Source organism: Pan paniscus, chromosome X (assembly GCF_029289425.2).
Source record: "Pan paniscus chromosome X, NHGRI_mPanPan1-v2.0_pri, whole genome shotgun sequence".
NCBI classification, from domain to species: Eukaryota; Metazoa; Chordata; class Mammalia; order Primates; family Hominidae; genus Pan; species Pan paniscus.
The window spans coordinates 150,008,578-150,024,484 of NC_073272.2; the positions used below are offsets into that span (position 1 = coordinate 150,008,578).

The 15,907-nt window shown below is 43.3% G+C and overlaps 1 protein-coding gene across 1 annotated transcript; it reads left to right on the forward strand.

The window, feature by feature from the left end:
• Positions 1 to 6,975: 6,975 nt before the first annotated feature.
• On the forward strand, positions 6,976 to 12,866 carry LOC117978564 (melanoma-associated antigen 8). Its single transcript, XM_034951313.3, has 3 exons — positions 6,976 to 7,140; positions 9,985 to 10,046; positions 10,122 to 12,866. The coding sequence occupies exon 3, from the start codon at positions 10,185 to 10,187 to the stop codon at positions 11,139 to 11,141; it is 957 nt and encodes a 318-aa protein (XP_034807204.1). The 5' UTR covers positions 6,976 to 7,140; positions 9,985 to 10,046; positions 10,122 to 10,184; the 3' UTR covers positions 11,142 to 12,866.
• The last annotated feature ends 3,041 nt before the right edge of the window (positions 12,867 to 15,907 follow it).

Below are 15,907 nucleotides of genomic sequence, written 5' to 3' on the forward strand. Positions count from 1 at the left end.
GATTGATCAAAGACTTAAATGTAAAACTACAAACTATGAAAACCCTGGAAAATAACCTAAACAATACCATTCAGGACATAGCAATGGGCAAAGATTTCATGACAAACATGCTGAAAGCAATTGCAACAAAAGCAAAAATTGACAAATGGGATCTAATTAAACTAAAACGCTTCTGCACAGCAAAGGAAACTATCAACAAAGTGAACAGAAAACCTGCAAAATGAGAGGAAATTTTTGCAAACTATGCATCTTACAAAGATCTAATATCCAGCGTCTATAAGGAACTTAAACAAATTTACAAGAAGAAAATAAACAACCCCGTTAAAAAGTGGGCAAAGGACATGAACAGATACTTTTCAGAAGAAGACAGAAAACATATATGCGGCCAACAAGCATATGAAAAAAAAGCTCAACATCACTGATCATTAGAGAAATGCAAATCAAAACCACAATGAGATACCATCTCACAGCAGTCAGAATGGCTATTACTAAAAAATCAAAAAATAACAGATGCTGAGGAGGTTACAAAGAAAAAGGAACGCTTATAAACTGTTGATGGGAGTGTAAATTAGTTCAACCATTGTGGAAGATAGTATGGCAGTTCCTCAAAGACCTAAAAACAGAAATACATTTTGACCCAGCAATCAAATTATTGGTATATACCCAAAGGAATATAACTCATTCTATTATAAAGACACAAGGACATGTATGTTCATTGCAGCATCATGGACAATAGCAAAGACATGAAATCAACCTAAATGCCCATCAATGATGGACTGAATAAAGATAATGTTGTACATATACACTATGGAATACTATGCAGCCGTAAAAAATAATGAGATCCTGTCCTTTGCAGGAACATGGATGGAGCTGGCGGCCATTATCCTTAGCAAACTCACAAAGGAACAGAAAACCAAATACCACATGTTCTCACTTATAAGTGGGAGCTAAATGATGAGAACACATGGGCACATAGAGGAGAACAACACACACTGGTGCTTCTCAGATGGTGGAGGGTGGGAGGAGGAAGAGGATCAGGAAAAATAACTAATGGGCACTAGGCTTAATACCTGGGTGATGAAATAATCTGTACAACAAACCCCCATGCCACCAGTTTACCTATGTAACAAACCTGCACATGTACCCTTGAACTGAAAATAAAAATTAAAAAAAAAAAGAATAGAGATAGGGACATTTAGGAGAAGATCTCAGAGGTAAAATGTCATTCTCATTACATCATATAAAAGGAAATCACTAGACATATGAATGGTTTCTCATGGTTGATGTTAGCTTTGATATACAGTTATTCTGTCAACCTACAGTAATCAAGAAAGTATGCTATTGGCAAAAGAACAGATACACATCAATGGAACTAAATAGAGCCCAGAAAAAGACCCACACAAATACAGTCTACTGATTTTTGACAAAGGTGCAAATTCAATTCTATGGAGAAATGACAGTCTTTCCACCAAAAGGTACCTGAACAAATGCATATCAATATGCAAAGAAATGAACCTAGAAAGAGCCTTACAACTTTCACAAACAATTATCTTAAAATACTTCACAGACTCAAATATAAAATGTAAAATTATAGAATTTCTGGAGGAAAACATAAATGGAGATCTACATGGCCTTGATATTGGTGATGGGTTTTTACATACAACATCAAAAGCATGCCCATAGAAGACAAAATTGAAAAGTTGGACATTCTAAAAATTAAAAACAAAACTACTGCTCTGTAAAAGGCACTGGTAAGAAAAAGGAAAGATAAGCTACAGACTTTAAGAAAATATTTGCAAAACATACATCTCATAGAGGACTTGTATCCAAAATCTACAGAGAAAGTATAAAACTAAACAATGAGAACTATTCAGAATATACAGAAAATGCTTAAAAGTAAATAAGAAAACAAACAAGAAATCTCTATTAATAGATGTGCAAAAGCTCTGAACAGACAAATTAACAAAAAACATGTACACATAAAAAATAAGCATAAGACAACATAGTCAATGTCATTCTTTATTAGAGAATTATGAATTAAATAACAAAGATACACACTTATTAGAATGTCCAAAATCCAAATACTGACAATACCAATTCCTGGCAACAAGGAACTCTCATTTGTTGCTGTTGGGAATGCAAAGTAGTACAGCCACTTTCAAAGATGGTTTGTCAGTTGATTTTTTTACAAAGCTGAACAAATTCTTGACACTCCTAGGTATACATTGAACTAATTTGCAAATTTATGCCCACAAAAAAAACCTGCATATGAATGGGTGTGGCAGCTTATTTAATAATTGGCCAAAACTGGAAACAACGAAGATGTTCTTCAAGAGACAGATGAATAAACAAACTGTGGTCCAACAACAACAGAACACTATTCATCAACCAAAATATTTACCTATCTAGGCACACAAAAACATGAATAAATCTTAAATGCTTAATTCTAAGTAAAAGAAGCCAGTCCAAAAAGGCTACATAGTATATGATGCAATTTATTTGACGTTCTGGAAAGACAAGACTATAACGACAGTAAAAATACCTGTTGTGGCCAGGGATCAGGGGTGGGGAAAAGGTATGACTAGGATAAGCAGAAGGAATTTATTAGACAGGTGAAACTATTCTCTAGGCTACTGTAATGATTGATTTTGTCATGTCATGATTGATGACATGCTGTCAAAAAATGGAATATATTATGCATTTGTCAAAAAGCATAAAACCTTAAAGCACAAAGAGTAAACCTCAATGTATGCAAAATTGAAAAAATTAGGAGGTCGAGGAATGCCAAGGTGGAGTATAGAATATGACAAAACAATATAACTGTGTTACAAATCTATGAAACAACCTCTAATGAGTATCTGCGGATATGGTTCTGGCCTAAGTACCTGTGGAAGTTAGTCTCTGGGACCGAAGTTAAAAGAAACTGTACTGAAGCAGTATTGTCTGGCTTCTAAAGCTATTTCTCAAAGGGACTGGGTTTAAGAATTCTGATTATAGATATGTGTATATACACAGCTTAATATACCAAAATATATATCCTTACTCTGAGAATTGAGGTGGCTAGGAATAACAAATCCTCAGGAACAATGAGCATGCCAAGCACCCACCTCTCACATTCCAATACTCTTCTCCCATAAAAGGAAGCAGAAACCATGGAAAATTGACTCTTCTATGACTGGAACAGGAAATATAAAAATGAGCCTGCATCATCTTGTCATACCATAAAGTAAGACAGAGCTACAAACAAATGTAATGGCTCAGTTACGTGAAGGGGACATCAGAGCCAACTGAAAGAGCTTCCAATGGACAAAGATGGAACAATCTGAGCAGAAAAATAAAAGTGGTGTTGGTGTTGAATTATAACCCCAAACATATAACAAATTACCATGAGTTCAGCCGAGATAAATTGAAGGTTAAATAAATACAAATAATGGGGGAGAATAAACAAATCTCCCATTGAGAAGAATCCCAAATCATTCATGTCAATACTGCCCCTTCCCAAGAAGGTGGACCATACTTCCCTACTACCCAGTGGCTGCCCTTAGTGACTTTCTTTTATAAAGCACAACACAGAAAGGGGGGAATGTAATAACCTTGCAGAGGGAAATCCTGACAACACTACCTCAGCCAGTTCATCAGTCAACATCAACAGCGATGAGTCATGTTGCTAAAATATCGTGTAATGAGAATGGCATTTCGCCTCTCTGGTCTCCTATCCCAAAGCCATTACTCAAGTCTATATATGAAAAAACTCAGACAAATACCAAATGAGGGTAATTCCACAAATAGCCTGATCGATACTCCCCAAAACTGTTAAAGTCATCAAAAACAAGAATAGTCTGAGAAACTATCACAGCTTAGAGGATTCTAAGGAGACATGATGACTAAAGTAGCATGGTATCCTAGATGGGATCCTCAAACAATGACAGGAATGTGCAGGTGAATATTGATTTATGAATTATGAAGAATGTATCATATTATTGCATGATGTTAATAATAGGAGAAACTAGACATGATGTATAGGAAAACCCTCTTAACTGTCTTCGCAACTTTTCTGTAAATTTAAAATTACTCTAAAATGTTTACTAAAAAAAAAAAAACACTTAAAGGAATGGGGAAAAAAGCCAAAAATGGGGAGAAAATACTTGTAAACCCCATGTCAGATAAAGGATTCATATACTGAATGAATAAACACCTTATAACATGCAACCACATAAAAATGAAGAGTCCAATAAAATAGTAAATGATTTCGAGACTTCACCAATGAAGATACACAGATCACAAAAAAGCATATGAAAAGATGATTACCATAATTATTCAATAAAAATACAAATGTAAACAGCAGTAACATTCTTCTACCCACCTGTTACAATTGATACAATGCAACAACCTGAAAATACCAAATTGTACAAAAGATGTGGCATTCTCTTTCATTGCTGGTAGAGAAGAAAAAGAACACATTCACGCTAGAAGGGGCTTTGGCTATTTCTAATATAGCAAAACTTAGACTTACCATTACACACAGCAATTGTACTCCTAGGTTTTATCAAGGAAAATTGGAAACAGGTTCATACACACAAAATCACGTACACAAAAACATATATAGCAGCTTATTTGAAATTGACAATCAATACTTTTTCCAATTGGTGAATGGATAAAACCAATGGTACGTCCGCAAACTGAAAATGTATTTAAAGCTCAATCCACCCTCTACCGTTCTAAGGCAGGCAGTTTTGTGGGTCAGTTCCCCCAAGTGTTCAGGGAAAACGAATCACCATATTAACTCTTCCAAATAATCCCAAAATACGGGCAATTATTCAACGAATTCTCCAAGGCTCCTTCTCCTGCATTGGGGGGAAAAAAAAGATAAAGACATCCAGCCTTTATAAAAAGAACATATGAGCCAAGTGTTCACTCATATTGCAGCAAATGTCCTAAATAGATAATTGTATATTCAACACAACAGTGGACTAATGAACAAGCAGCTCGTATGCAAGGAATAAAAATACAGAAAAAGCCTCTGAAATGAATTTTATGATATTTTCAAATTAACATTTTTAGCAAATGAAGATTAAAAGGCACTTTAATTTTCTAAAACTGACAGGAAACATACTTGAATGTGAAATGTTAGAAGCATTCCCATTCTCGTCAGGAGCAAGTCATTGATGTATGCTTTCACTGCTACCGTTCACAGCTGCAGTGAATGTTGAAATGAAAAAGAGAGCTATGGATATCAAGATGAAAAAGAGGTATGAAGATTGAAAAGAAATAGATCATATTTTTCAAAATATGACCATCAAGAAAATTCAAAGGAAGAGACACATGGAACGTTCAAATGAATAAGAGACTTCAGAAGACAGCATACAAAGACCACTGCAGCGAATACAAGAGACTTGTCACAGATGAGCAACTTAGAACATAAAATGAAAAATATACCATCCCCAACAGCATTTAAATCCAAAATATAAAGAAGAAGAAGCCTAACCAAAATATGCAAGACATTTACAGAAGCAACTGTACAAGTTTGCTGACAGATTCAGAGAAAAAATTCCCAAATAAATGGAGTAGTATATGATGTTCACTGATGAGGAATAGAATACGGCAAAGGTGTAAATCTTACTTAAATTAAATAAACAGTTAATGCCTACCTGTAGCTGCCAAAGTGACAATCAAGCCCAGGCTGCTGTGCTCTACTCCCAAAATGAACTGTGTAAAAATATAGAAGGGAAAAAGAAAAATAAAACAACAATATCAGCAACAAAGTCTAAACAACAAAACAGAGAAAACCCTGGGGAAAATTGAAAACTGTGTTGAACTGGTACTTGTGTTCTGGGCAGGTGGAGAGGCAGGGAGGTTGAGGAGGTCTGCAGCCACCGCAGACGACAGGGTGAGTTGCAGGAAAAGTTTTAAAGGACCACCCCACATCAGTGTAGGATCCGAGTCTGCACCTCAAAACACGAGGCCAGTAGCCCAGGGGTAATATCAGGACACCAGGAAAATTGGATTGATTGAGACACCATGGCTCCAGAATTCTGCCAATAACAACTAGAAACAAAGAGTAGGTTAGGACTACCTTCCAAAATACTATTATTTTAATCAAATATATATAATGAACTAGAAATAGAATAGTATGAGTGAATCACACATTGTATGAGTAGATATTGTTTGATAAAATAAGTACATATAGTCGACATACATATATGTATAAATATATGTAAAGATATATACACGTACATACATATAATTATACATATATAATATAAACATATACATACATATATGTGTTTATGCATATAAACATAAATATAATGCACATATACAATTGGCATAGATTTAAAATTTGTTTCTTACTATACGAATGCGAATTAAATTATGAAAATCACTAAAGTGGAATAGGAATTGTTAGGTAACTTCAAAACTCAGGACTTCCACAAATTTATTGCAGCTACTCAGTTTCTTCAGTGTAAAAATAAATCATTTAGTACAAAAGTTTTGCAAAATCCTCTTCTAACTGGGGAAGAGCCCCCGTGGGAAGGTGTGCCTCTTCTCCCAGAGGTCACTACAATCGTAGGTGCTGCAAACCCACAGGGAGAATCTGGCCTGGGACCCGCAGCCATTCTCTGCAAGGGGTGCAGCTGTGCAAATGCTCAGAGGTGACAGAAACAGAGTATCTCCTAAAAGAGCCAAGAGTCAAGAAGAGGACCCTCCTGAGTGAGGACTGAGGGTCCACCCACACCACATAGAGGGGCCACATAATTCAGCTCAGACCCTCATGTCAGCCCTGAAAGACCCCAGCAGCCTTGTCCCCCCACCACACCCTTCCCCCCACTGCCACCTCAGGGGACTCGGAAGCAGAACCTTGGTCTGAGGGAAGCAGACACCATCAGCAGAGTACGGAGCTCCAGGCTCTGCCAGATCTCAACGTGAGAACCTTGAGGGATGATTGAACCGCTCCTCCCTCATCCCCCGCCCCACTAGAATCCGGTTCCGCCCCTGTTGTCCACCCAGGTGAGCCCTGGGTGGACGGATGTGACGCCACTGACGTGGCCGCGGGGATCAGAGAGAAGCAAGGGCCTGGTTCTGAGGGGTCGGCTTGAGATCGGCTGAGGGAAGCGGGCTCAGGGTCTGTGAGGAGGCAAGGTGAGACCCTGAGGGAGGACTGAGGAGGCCCCCACCCCTCATTCATATAGGACCCAAAATAATCTAGCGCCGCCCCTGCTGCCAGCCCTGGACCACCAGGGGGCAGACTTGTCTGGCTGGGCCAACCCTCGCCAGCCCTGCGCTTAAGCCCCAGGGGAATCTGGAGTGAGAGCTTGGTGTGACCAGAGCAGGGCTGGTTAGCAGAGGGCAGGGCCCAGGTTCTGCCAGGCATCAAGGGCAGGACCCTGAGGGAGGGCTGAGGCTCCACAGAGCACATCTCTGCCCCTACTGTCAGCCCTGGGAAGCCCTAGGCATGGCGGCCGGGCATGGCGGCCGGGCATGGCGGCCGGGCATGGCGGCCGGGCATGGCGGCCGGGCATGGCGGCCGGGCATGGCGGCCGGGCATGGCGGCCGGGCATGGCGGCCGGGCATGGCGGCCGGGCTCGCTGATTCTGACGTCCGCATCCGGGGCTGATGCAGCAAAGGGGCTTCATGAGCACGGACTCAGAGGAGCAGAGGGAGGGCCCAGGCTATGCTGGGAGATGAGGGAGGCCCGAGGGGACCCAGGACCCCAGGACAGGGGGCCCACCCTACCTGTCTGAGACTGAGGGGCCTCCACATTTGGCCTCAGGAATCCGAGGGACTGAAACTCAAGTCAGCAGGGGGGTGGTGAACAGCCCTGCCAGGAGTCAAGGAGAAGAAGAAGAGGGAGGACTCAGGGGTCCTTGGACTCCAGATCAGTGGAGATCTCAGCCTTGGGAGGTCCCAGGATCTGTGGCTGCATGTGGCGCATCCTTGCTGCATTTTCAGGGTGTCAGAAAGGAGAGGGCTGTGGTCTGAGGAGTGGAGTCTCAGATCACTGGAGAGAGGTGCCCCAGAGCCCTTAAGGAGGACTCAGCAGACCTCCCATCATGGACCTAGGAAACCTGCTCCCGCTCTCAGGTCTGGGCACCCAAGGCAGGACAGTGGGGAAGGGAAGTGGCCCCCCCGCTTTCTGGTAGGGGGCCTCAAGGAGATGGTGGCCTTGGCATGCAAGACACATCCACGGTTCAGCAGGAAGGAAAGGGCCATGCCTTGTCGTGGAGTAAATATGAATACGTGGATGACACCCAGACAGAGAAAGACCCCATGAAACCTACTACTTCTGTCAGCCGTGGGAATCCCATGCAGGGTTGTCCATGTAGTGCCTCCTTACTTCTGCCTCCTGGGTCTCAGGGAGGTAGCAACCTGGGTCTGAAGGGCGTCCTCAGCTCAGCAGAGGGAGCCACACCTGTTCAACAGAGGGACGGGGTCACAGGATCTGCAGGACCCAAGATGTGCTCACTTTGTGATGACTGGGGGTACTCCTGGCCTGGAAAGAAGGGACCCCACAAAGTCTGGCTAACTTTGGTTATTATCGCTGGGGGAACCCGATCAAGGGTGGCCCTAAGTGGAGATCTCATCTGTACTGTGGGCAGGAAGTTGGGGAAACGCAGGAAGATAAGGTCTTGGTGGTAAGGGGAGATGTCTGCTCATATCAGGGTGTTGTGGGTTGAGGAAGGGCGGGCTTCATCAGGGGAAAGATGAATAACCTCCTGAAGATCTTAGAACCCACCACTCAAGAACAAGTAGGGACAGATCCTAGTGTCACCCCTGGACACCCCACCCAGTGGTCATCAGATGTGGTGGCTCCTCATTTCTCTCTTGAGATCTCAGGGAAGTGAGGACCTTGTTCTCAGAGGGCAACTCAGGACAAAACAGGGACCCCCATGTGGGCAACAGACTCAGCGGTCCAAGAATCTACCAAGAGTCTAGGTGACAACACTGAGGGAAGACTGAGGGTACCCTCGATGGTTCTCCTAGCAGGCAAAAAACAGATGGGGGCCCAACAGAAATCTGCCCGGCCTCTTTTGTCACCCCTGAGAGCATGAGCAGGACTATCAGCTGAGGCCCCTGTGTTATACCAGACTCATTGGTCTCAGGGAGAAGAAGGCCTTGGTCTGAGGGCACTGCATTCAGGTCAGCAGAGCGGGGGTCCAAGGCCCTGCCAGGAGTCAGGGACTCAGAGGACACCACTCACCAAACACACAGGACCAAACCCCACCCTGCACCTTCTGTCAGCCATGGGAAGTGCAGGGAAAGGTGGGTGGATGGAATCCCCTCATTTGCTCTTCCAGTGTCTCCTGGAGATAGGTCCTTGGATTAAGGAAGTGGCCTCAGGTCAGCCCAGGACACATGGGCCCCAATGTATTTTGTGTAGCTATCGCTTTTTTCTCACCCTAGGACAGGACACGTGGGCCCCATTGTATTTTGTGTAGCTATTGCTTTTTTCCCAGGAGGCCTTGGGCATGTGGGGCCAGATGTGGGTCCCTTCATGTCCTTGTCTTCCATATCAGGGATGTAAACTCTTGATCTGAAAGTTTCTCAGGCCAGCAAAAGGGCCAGATCCAGGCCCTGCCAGGAGAAAGATGAGGGCCGTGAATGAGCACAGAAAGGACCATCCACATAAAATAGTGGGGAGCTCACAGAGTCAGGCTCACCCTCCTGACAGCACTGGGGTGCTGGGGCTGTGCTTGCAGTCTGCAGCCTGAGTTCCCCTCGATTTATCTTCTAGGAGCTCCAGGAACCAGGCTGTGAGGTCTTGGTCTGAGGCAGTATCTTCAATCACAGAGCATAAGAGGCCCAGGCAGTAGTAGCAGTCAAGCTGAGGTGGTGTTTCCCCTGTATGTATACCAGAGGCCCCTCTGGCATCAGAACAGCAGGAACCCCACAGTTCCTGGCCCTACCAGCCCTTTTGTCAGTCCTGGAGCCTTGGCCTTTGCCAGGAGGCTGCACCCTGAGATGCCCTCTCAATTTCTCTTTCAGGTTCGCAGAGAACAGGCCAGCCAGGAGGTCAGGAGGCCCCAGAGAAGCACTGAAGAAGACCTGTAAGTAGACCTTTGTTAGGGCATCCAGGGTGTAGTACCCAGCTGAGGCCTCTCACACGCTTCCTCTCTCCCCAGGCCTGTGGGTCTCAATTGCCCAGCTCCGGCCCACACTCTCCTGCTGCCCTGACCTGAGTCATCATGCTTCTTGGGCAGAAGAGTCAGCGCTACAAGGCTGAGGAAGGCCTTCAGGCCCAAGGAGAGGCACCAGGGCTTATGGATGTGCAGATTCCCACAGCTGAGGAGCAGAAGGCTGCATCCTCCTCCTCTACTCTGATCATGGGAACCCTTGAGGAGGTGACTGATTCTGGGTCACCAAGTCCTCCCCAGAGTCCTGAGGGTGCCTCCTCTTCCCTGACTGTCACCGACAGCACTCTATGGAGCCAATCCGATGAGGGTTCCAGCATCAATGAAGAGGAGGGGCCGAGCACCTCCCCGGACCCAGCTCACCTGGAGTCCCTGTTCCGGGAAGCACTTGATGAGAAAGTGGCTGAGTTAGTTCGTTTCCTGCTCCGCAAATATCAAATTAAGGAGCCGGTCACAAAGGCAGAAATGCTTGAGAGTGTCATCAAAAATTACAAGAACCACTTTCCTGATATCTTCAGCAAAGCCTCTGAGTGCATGCAGGTGATCTTTGGCATTGATGTGAAGGAAGTGGACCCTGCCGGCCACTCCTACATCCTTGTCACCTGCCTGGGCCTCTCCTATGATGGCCTGCTGGGTGATGATCAGAGTACGCCCAAGACCGGCCTCCTGATAATCGTCCTGGGCATGATCTTAATGGAGGGCAGCCGCGCCCCGGAGGAGGCAATCTGGGAAGCGTTGAGTGTGATGGGGCTGTATGATGGGAGGGAGCACAGTGTCTATTGGAAGCTCAGGAAGCTGCTCACCCAAGAGTGGGTGCAGGAGAACTACCTGGAGTACCGCCAGGCGCCCGGCAGTGATCCTGTGCGCTACGAGTTCCTGTGGGGTCCAAGGGCCCTTGCTGAAACCAGCTATGTGAAAGTCCTGGAGCATGTGGTCAGGGTCAATGCAAGAGTTCGCATTTCCTACCCATCCCTGCATGAAGAGGCTTTGGGAGAGGAGAAAGGAGTTTGAGCAGGAGTTGCAGCTAGGGCCAGTGGGGCAGGTTGTGGGAGGGCCTGGGCCAGTGCACGTTCCAGGGCCACATCCACCACTTTCCCTGTTCTGTTACATGAGGCCCATTCTTCACTCTATGTTTGAAGAGAGCAGTCACAGTTCTCAGTAGTGGGGAGCATGTTGGGTGTGAGGGAACACAGTGTGGACCATCTCTCAGTTCCTGTTCTATTGGGCGATTTGGAGGTTTATCTTTGTTTCCTTTTGGAATTGTTCTAATGTTCCTTCTAATGGATGGTGTAATGAACTTCAACATTCATTTTATGTATGACAGTAGACAGACTTACTGCTTTTTATATAGTTTAGGAGTAAGAGTCTTGCTTTTCATTTATACTGGGAAACCCATGTTATTTCTCGAATTCAGACACTACAAGAGCAGAGGATTAAGGTTTTTTTAGAAATGTGAAACAACATAGCAGTAAAATACATGAGATAAAGACATAAAGAAATTAAACAATAGTTAATTCTTGCCTTACCTGTACCTCTTAGTGTACCCTATGTACCTGAATTTGCTTGGCTTCTTTGAGAATGAAACTGAATTAAATATGAATAAATAAGTCCCCCTGCTCACTGGCTCATTTTTTCCCAAAATATTCATTGAGCTTCCGCTATTTGGAAGGCCCTGGGTTAGTATTGGAGATGCTACAGTAAGCCAGGCCCACCCCTGACCTTAGGGTGGTAGAGTCTAGTATCTGCAGCCACATAACTATGGTGGCCAGGTATCCTCTAAGATCTAAAGGAAAAATAAGAGAGGGATGAGCGTGTGGAGCAACAGGAAGTGGTGGAGTGTACATGCCCTGAACCAAGGCCTTTTGGGCTTTGGGAAACTGCAGTACCTTTTGGGCGAGCTGATTCTAATGAAGTGGGGTGGGGCCAGAGCCAGATTCTCAGAGGACGAGAGAAAAGTTTGGAAGGGAAACCTGCTCAGCAGTTCCTTTTGGATGGTGGATGAAACAGAGAGGCATCTCCTCCTGGGGCAGGAATGGGAGGTGTCCTGCACTCTTGTCTCAGTGCGGTTGAACACAGCACACGAAGTTGGTGATGGATACCCATCATACACATGGGTTTCCTGAGAGAGAAGCATGAATCTGCTGGGATGTGAGGCCCAGATGCCACTGGCCAGGTGCTTTTTTTCCTGGTTGTGAGAGCCAGAGCTGACTCTATTAAAGAAACATTCTAACTAGCTTATCTGAAGTGCAATTTGGCCAGTTAAAACAAGGGAAAAGATTTGGGGTGGTGATATAATGAATGAAAATAGTGGTTTAGATGGAAAAGAAGCTGAGAGGGAAGGAGTTTATTCTTGACTCATATTCTAGGAGCTCTGAGTTGCATTCCAGTTGAGGAAGACCCCTGCACACTGAAATTTTGAAGTATACCCTCTGAGTGGGTAAACTTACTGAAATTCATTGACAAAACTTCTTTTTTTGGCTAAGTAATTCTTCCAGGTCCTAATAAGCTGCATATTTTCTGATAAGTCCTGGAGAAATCAACAAGAACAAAATCTCAGAGTGCTAGGGCCTGGGGTCAAATAGTAGAAATATAGTCATCTGCCATTCTTTAAACTTCTAAATTACACCAGGCCCTGAGCCAGGTGCATCATTTACATTGCATACACTCCAACAGTGCTGTTGAACAGGGCTTATCACACCTGCTTCACAGATGAAGAACCCAAGGCTCACAGGGCTTGGGCATTTCCCAGGATAACATGGCTAGTAATAGGGCTGGAACCAGATCTCTAGTGTGATTCTTCTGGAGCTCATGCTCTTCCCATTCCTGCCAGCCTGAGGCCCACCTCCTGAATAGTAAGTAGTTCATTTCTCAGCACTGCATCATGTCTCTCAGGTGACAAAAAGAAGGACCCTCAGGCCAAGGTAGTAAAAGCAGGCCAAAAGAAGGTGACAATGAGAATCAAACAGCATTAGGGGCATGATGGTTCCCCTGGGAGCTGACTGTTGGGTGCTTTCTGTTGAGCACCTACTATGAAACACGTTATGGGAAAGCCTACAAGTGCTCATCCACATATTGGATTCTCTCCTTCAGCACATGGGACAAGTACACTCCTAGCCAGCATTTCTGTCTGGCTCCAACACTTTCCTGAGTTACAACACCCTTCATCTGGTCCCCCTCATGTACCCTCTGTTCCACCTCTGGGAACCTAGCCCGCTGCTTGCTCTTCCCTGCTACCTCTGGAGGCTGCACAGAATCACCTGCCCTCCCCAGGACGTGGAACATTCCTAGCCCTGCAAAAGTTCCCTGACTTTTCCACCACGCACCCTCAGTCCTGTCCCATAGCCACAGCCATTCTGGACTGTGACTTTAGACACCTCGTCCTCTCTCCCTGGGAGTCCTCTAAATACTCTTTGTTTTCCCAGTGGGGTGTGAGTGGAGTCTGCTTTGCCCATAATCTCTTGATTCTTGGGATACATCACTGAATGTAGAGAGTAGTTTGTCTAAGCCACTAGCATATTTGCAGAAGGATTTTTAGTGAGCTTCTTGTCTGAAGCTGGGGACTGAACAGGCAAATGGATGGTGCTCAGGAATCCCATTCCTTGATAAAAGGTAAAAGAAGAGCAGCCATCTCCTGAAGCTGAGTTCTTACAAATCCTGGGCTCCTCCTAGGACATAAGAAACTGTTCCTTGGTGAACATGCCAGCTGGAATTTGAAAAGAACCAGCCTTCCACTGCCTTCTGTCTGGCATCTGCCCCCAGGAACATACTGGCTTTCAGTGTGACTAGTGGCACCTATACAGGTGTTCAGACAAGAACAAATCATGTGGAGGGTAGCAGAGAAGGTGGGTAAGATTCTATCCCTGCATCAGATGGAAAGAGGAAATCCTCAGCCTACTGAGGTGACAGATGGTGTTGCAAAAGGAAGTGCAGAAAATGCTATGGAGTGAAGAAGGTGAACTCACCCAGCTGACCTTACAGGATTATCTTCAAATTAGATGGGTTAATGCATTTGAAAGCTTCTGACACATAGCAGTCCCTTACAAATTAAGAGAAATTCAAACAAAAGCTGATCTTCTCAGAAACTTCTCTGAGAAATTAAGGGTGTAGTTATCATGACAAATTATAGTTTGTATGTAGTTGGCTTTATTTCTAGCTGTGTTCAAAGCCAATGCTTCTCAACAACAATATTTTTTTAAATTTCTCAGATTGACATCAGACATTAGGACTTGTCTGATCTATCAAAAAAGCTAACTATTGGTTTTATAAAGTTCATTTATTGTTTCCCTGAAATTCCTGAATTTTTAATTTCATTAATTTTTCTCTTCCTATCTATACCACCCCATCTCTTTCTTTGCCTTAGTTTTAATGTACTTTTCCTCTACTCGTTATTTAAGAGCAAATTTTAGATGTTTTATTTGAGCCCTCTGTTACTTTCTAATGTAAGCATTTAAGGACATAAACGTTTCCATAGGCACTACCTTAACCGAATTCCACAAATTTTAAAACATCATATTTCCATTTTTATTTATCAGAAAATATTTTCTAGTTTTCCTCAAGAATTTTTTAAAATATAGAGTAGTAACAATGTGTTGTTTATTTAAAAATACTTGGGGACTTTATAGGTATGTCCTTTGTTATATTTACATTTTATTCCATTATAGATTTTTAAAATATACTTTGTACAATTTCGGTTGTTTTAAATTTTTTATGGGTTGTTTAATGGTCTATCTTGGTAAAAATTCCACACACACTTGAAAATATTATGCATTCTGCTCTTATTCTGTGGAGTGTCCAGTAAAGGCCACTCAGATCAAGTTGGTTCTTTGTGTTGTCAGTTTCTTCTATAACCTTGCAGAGTTTGTCTACTTCAGTCATTTACTCAGAGAAGAGTTTTGCAATCTCCAAATGCAAGTGTAGATTGGACTATTTATCCTTTCAGTTCTATCAGAAATTGTTTCATGTATTTTGAAATAATGCTTTTAGGTGAATTAACAGGATTATTATGTCTTCTTTCTTAATTAACTCTTTTATCATTGCATAATGTCCCTATTTATCCATGGTAATTTTCCTTCCTATAAAGTTTTTAAAAGTTTACTCAATGTAATCACTCCAACTTTCTTTTTTTAATTTTTAATTTCATTATTTAAATTAACAGTAATTTTGTTTTCTTTATGTGTCCTGTTCTGTGGCCTTAGCCCATGTGTAGATTTAGGGAGCCACCACCATCAAATCATTTTCCACAATGGTTGTACTATTTCATAATTCCTACTAGCAACATATCAGATTTAAAATTGTTCTTCATCTTTGGTAGCACTTAGTAATGGTTTTTTCTTGTTGTTGTCGTTGTCTTTTTTTTTTTTTTGAGAGAGAGTCTCACTCTGTTGCCCAGGCTGGAGTGCAGTGGTGTGATCTCAGCTCACTGCAGCCTCTGCCTCCTGGGTTCAAGCGAGTCTCCTGCCTTAGCCACCGAAGTAGCTGAAATTACAGGCGTGCACCACCACGCCTGGCTAATTTTTTTTTTTTTTTTTTTTTTTAGTAGAGATGGAGTTTCACCATGTTGGCCAGGCTGGTCTCAATCTACTGGCCTCAAGTGATCCGCCCGCCTCGGCCTCCCAAAGTGCTGGAATTACAGGCATTGAGTCACAGTGCCAGGCCATGTCTTTTAAATATCTTTTTCAAATATATGTTACCATATCTCATTATGGTTTAATATGCATTTCTCTAATAGCTGTGATGTAGAATAATTTTTCATGTGCTTATTTGTCATGTATATGTCC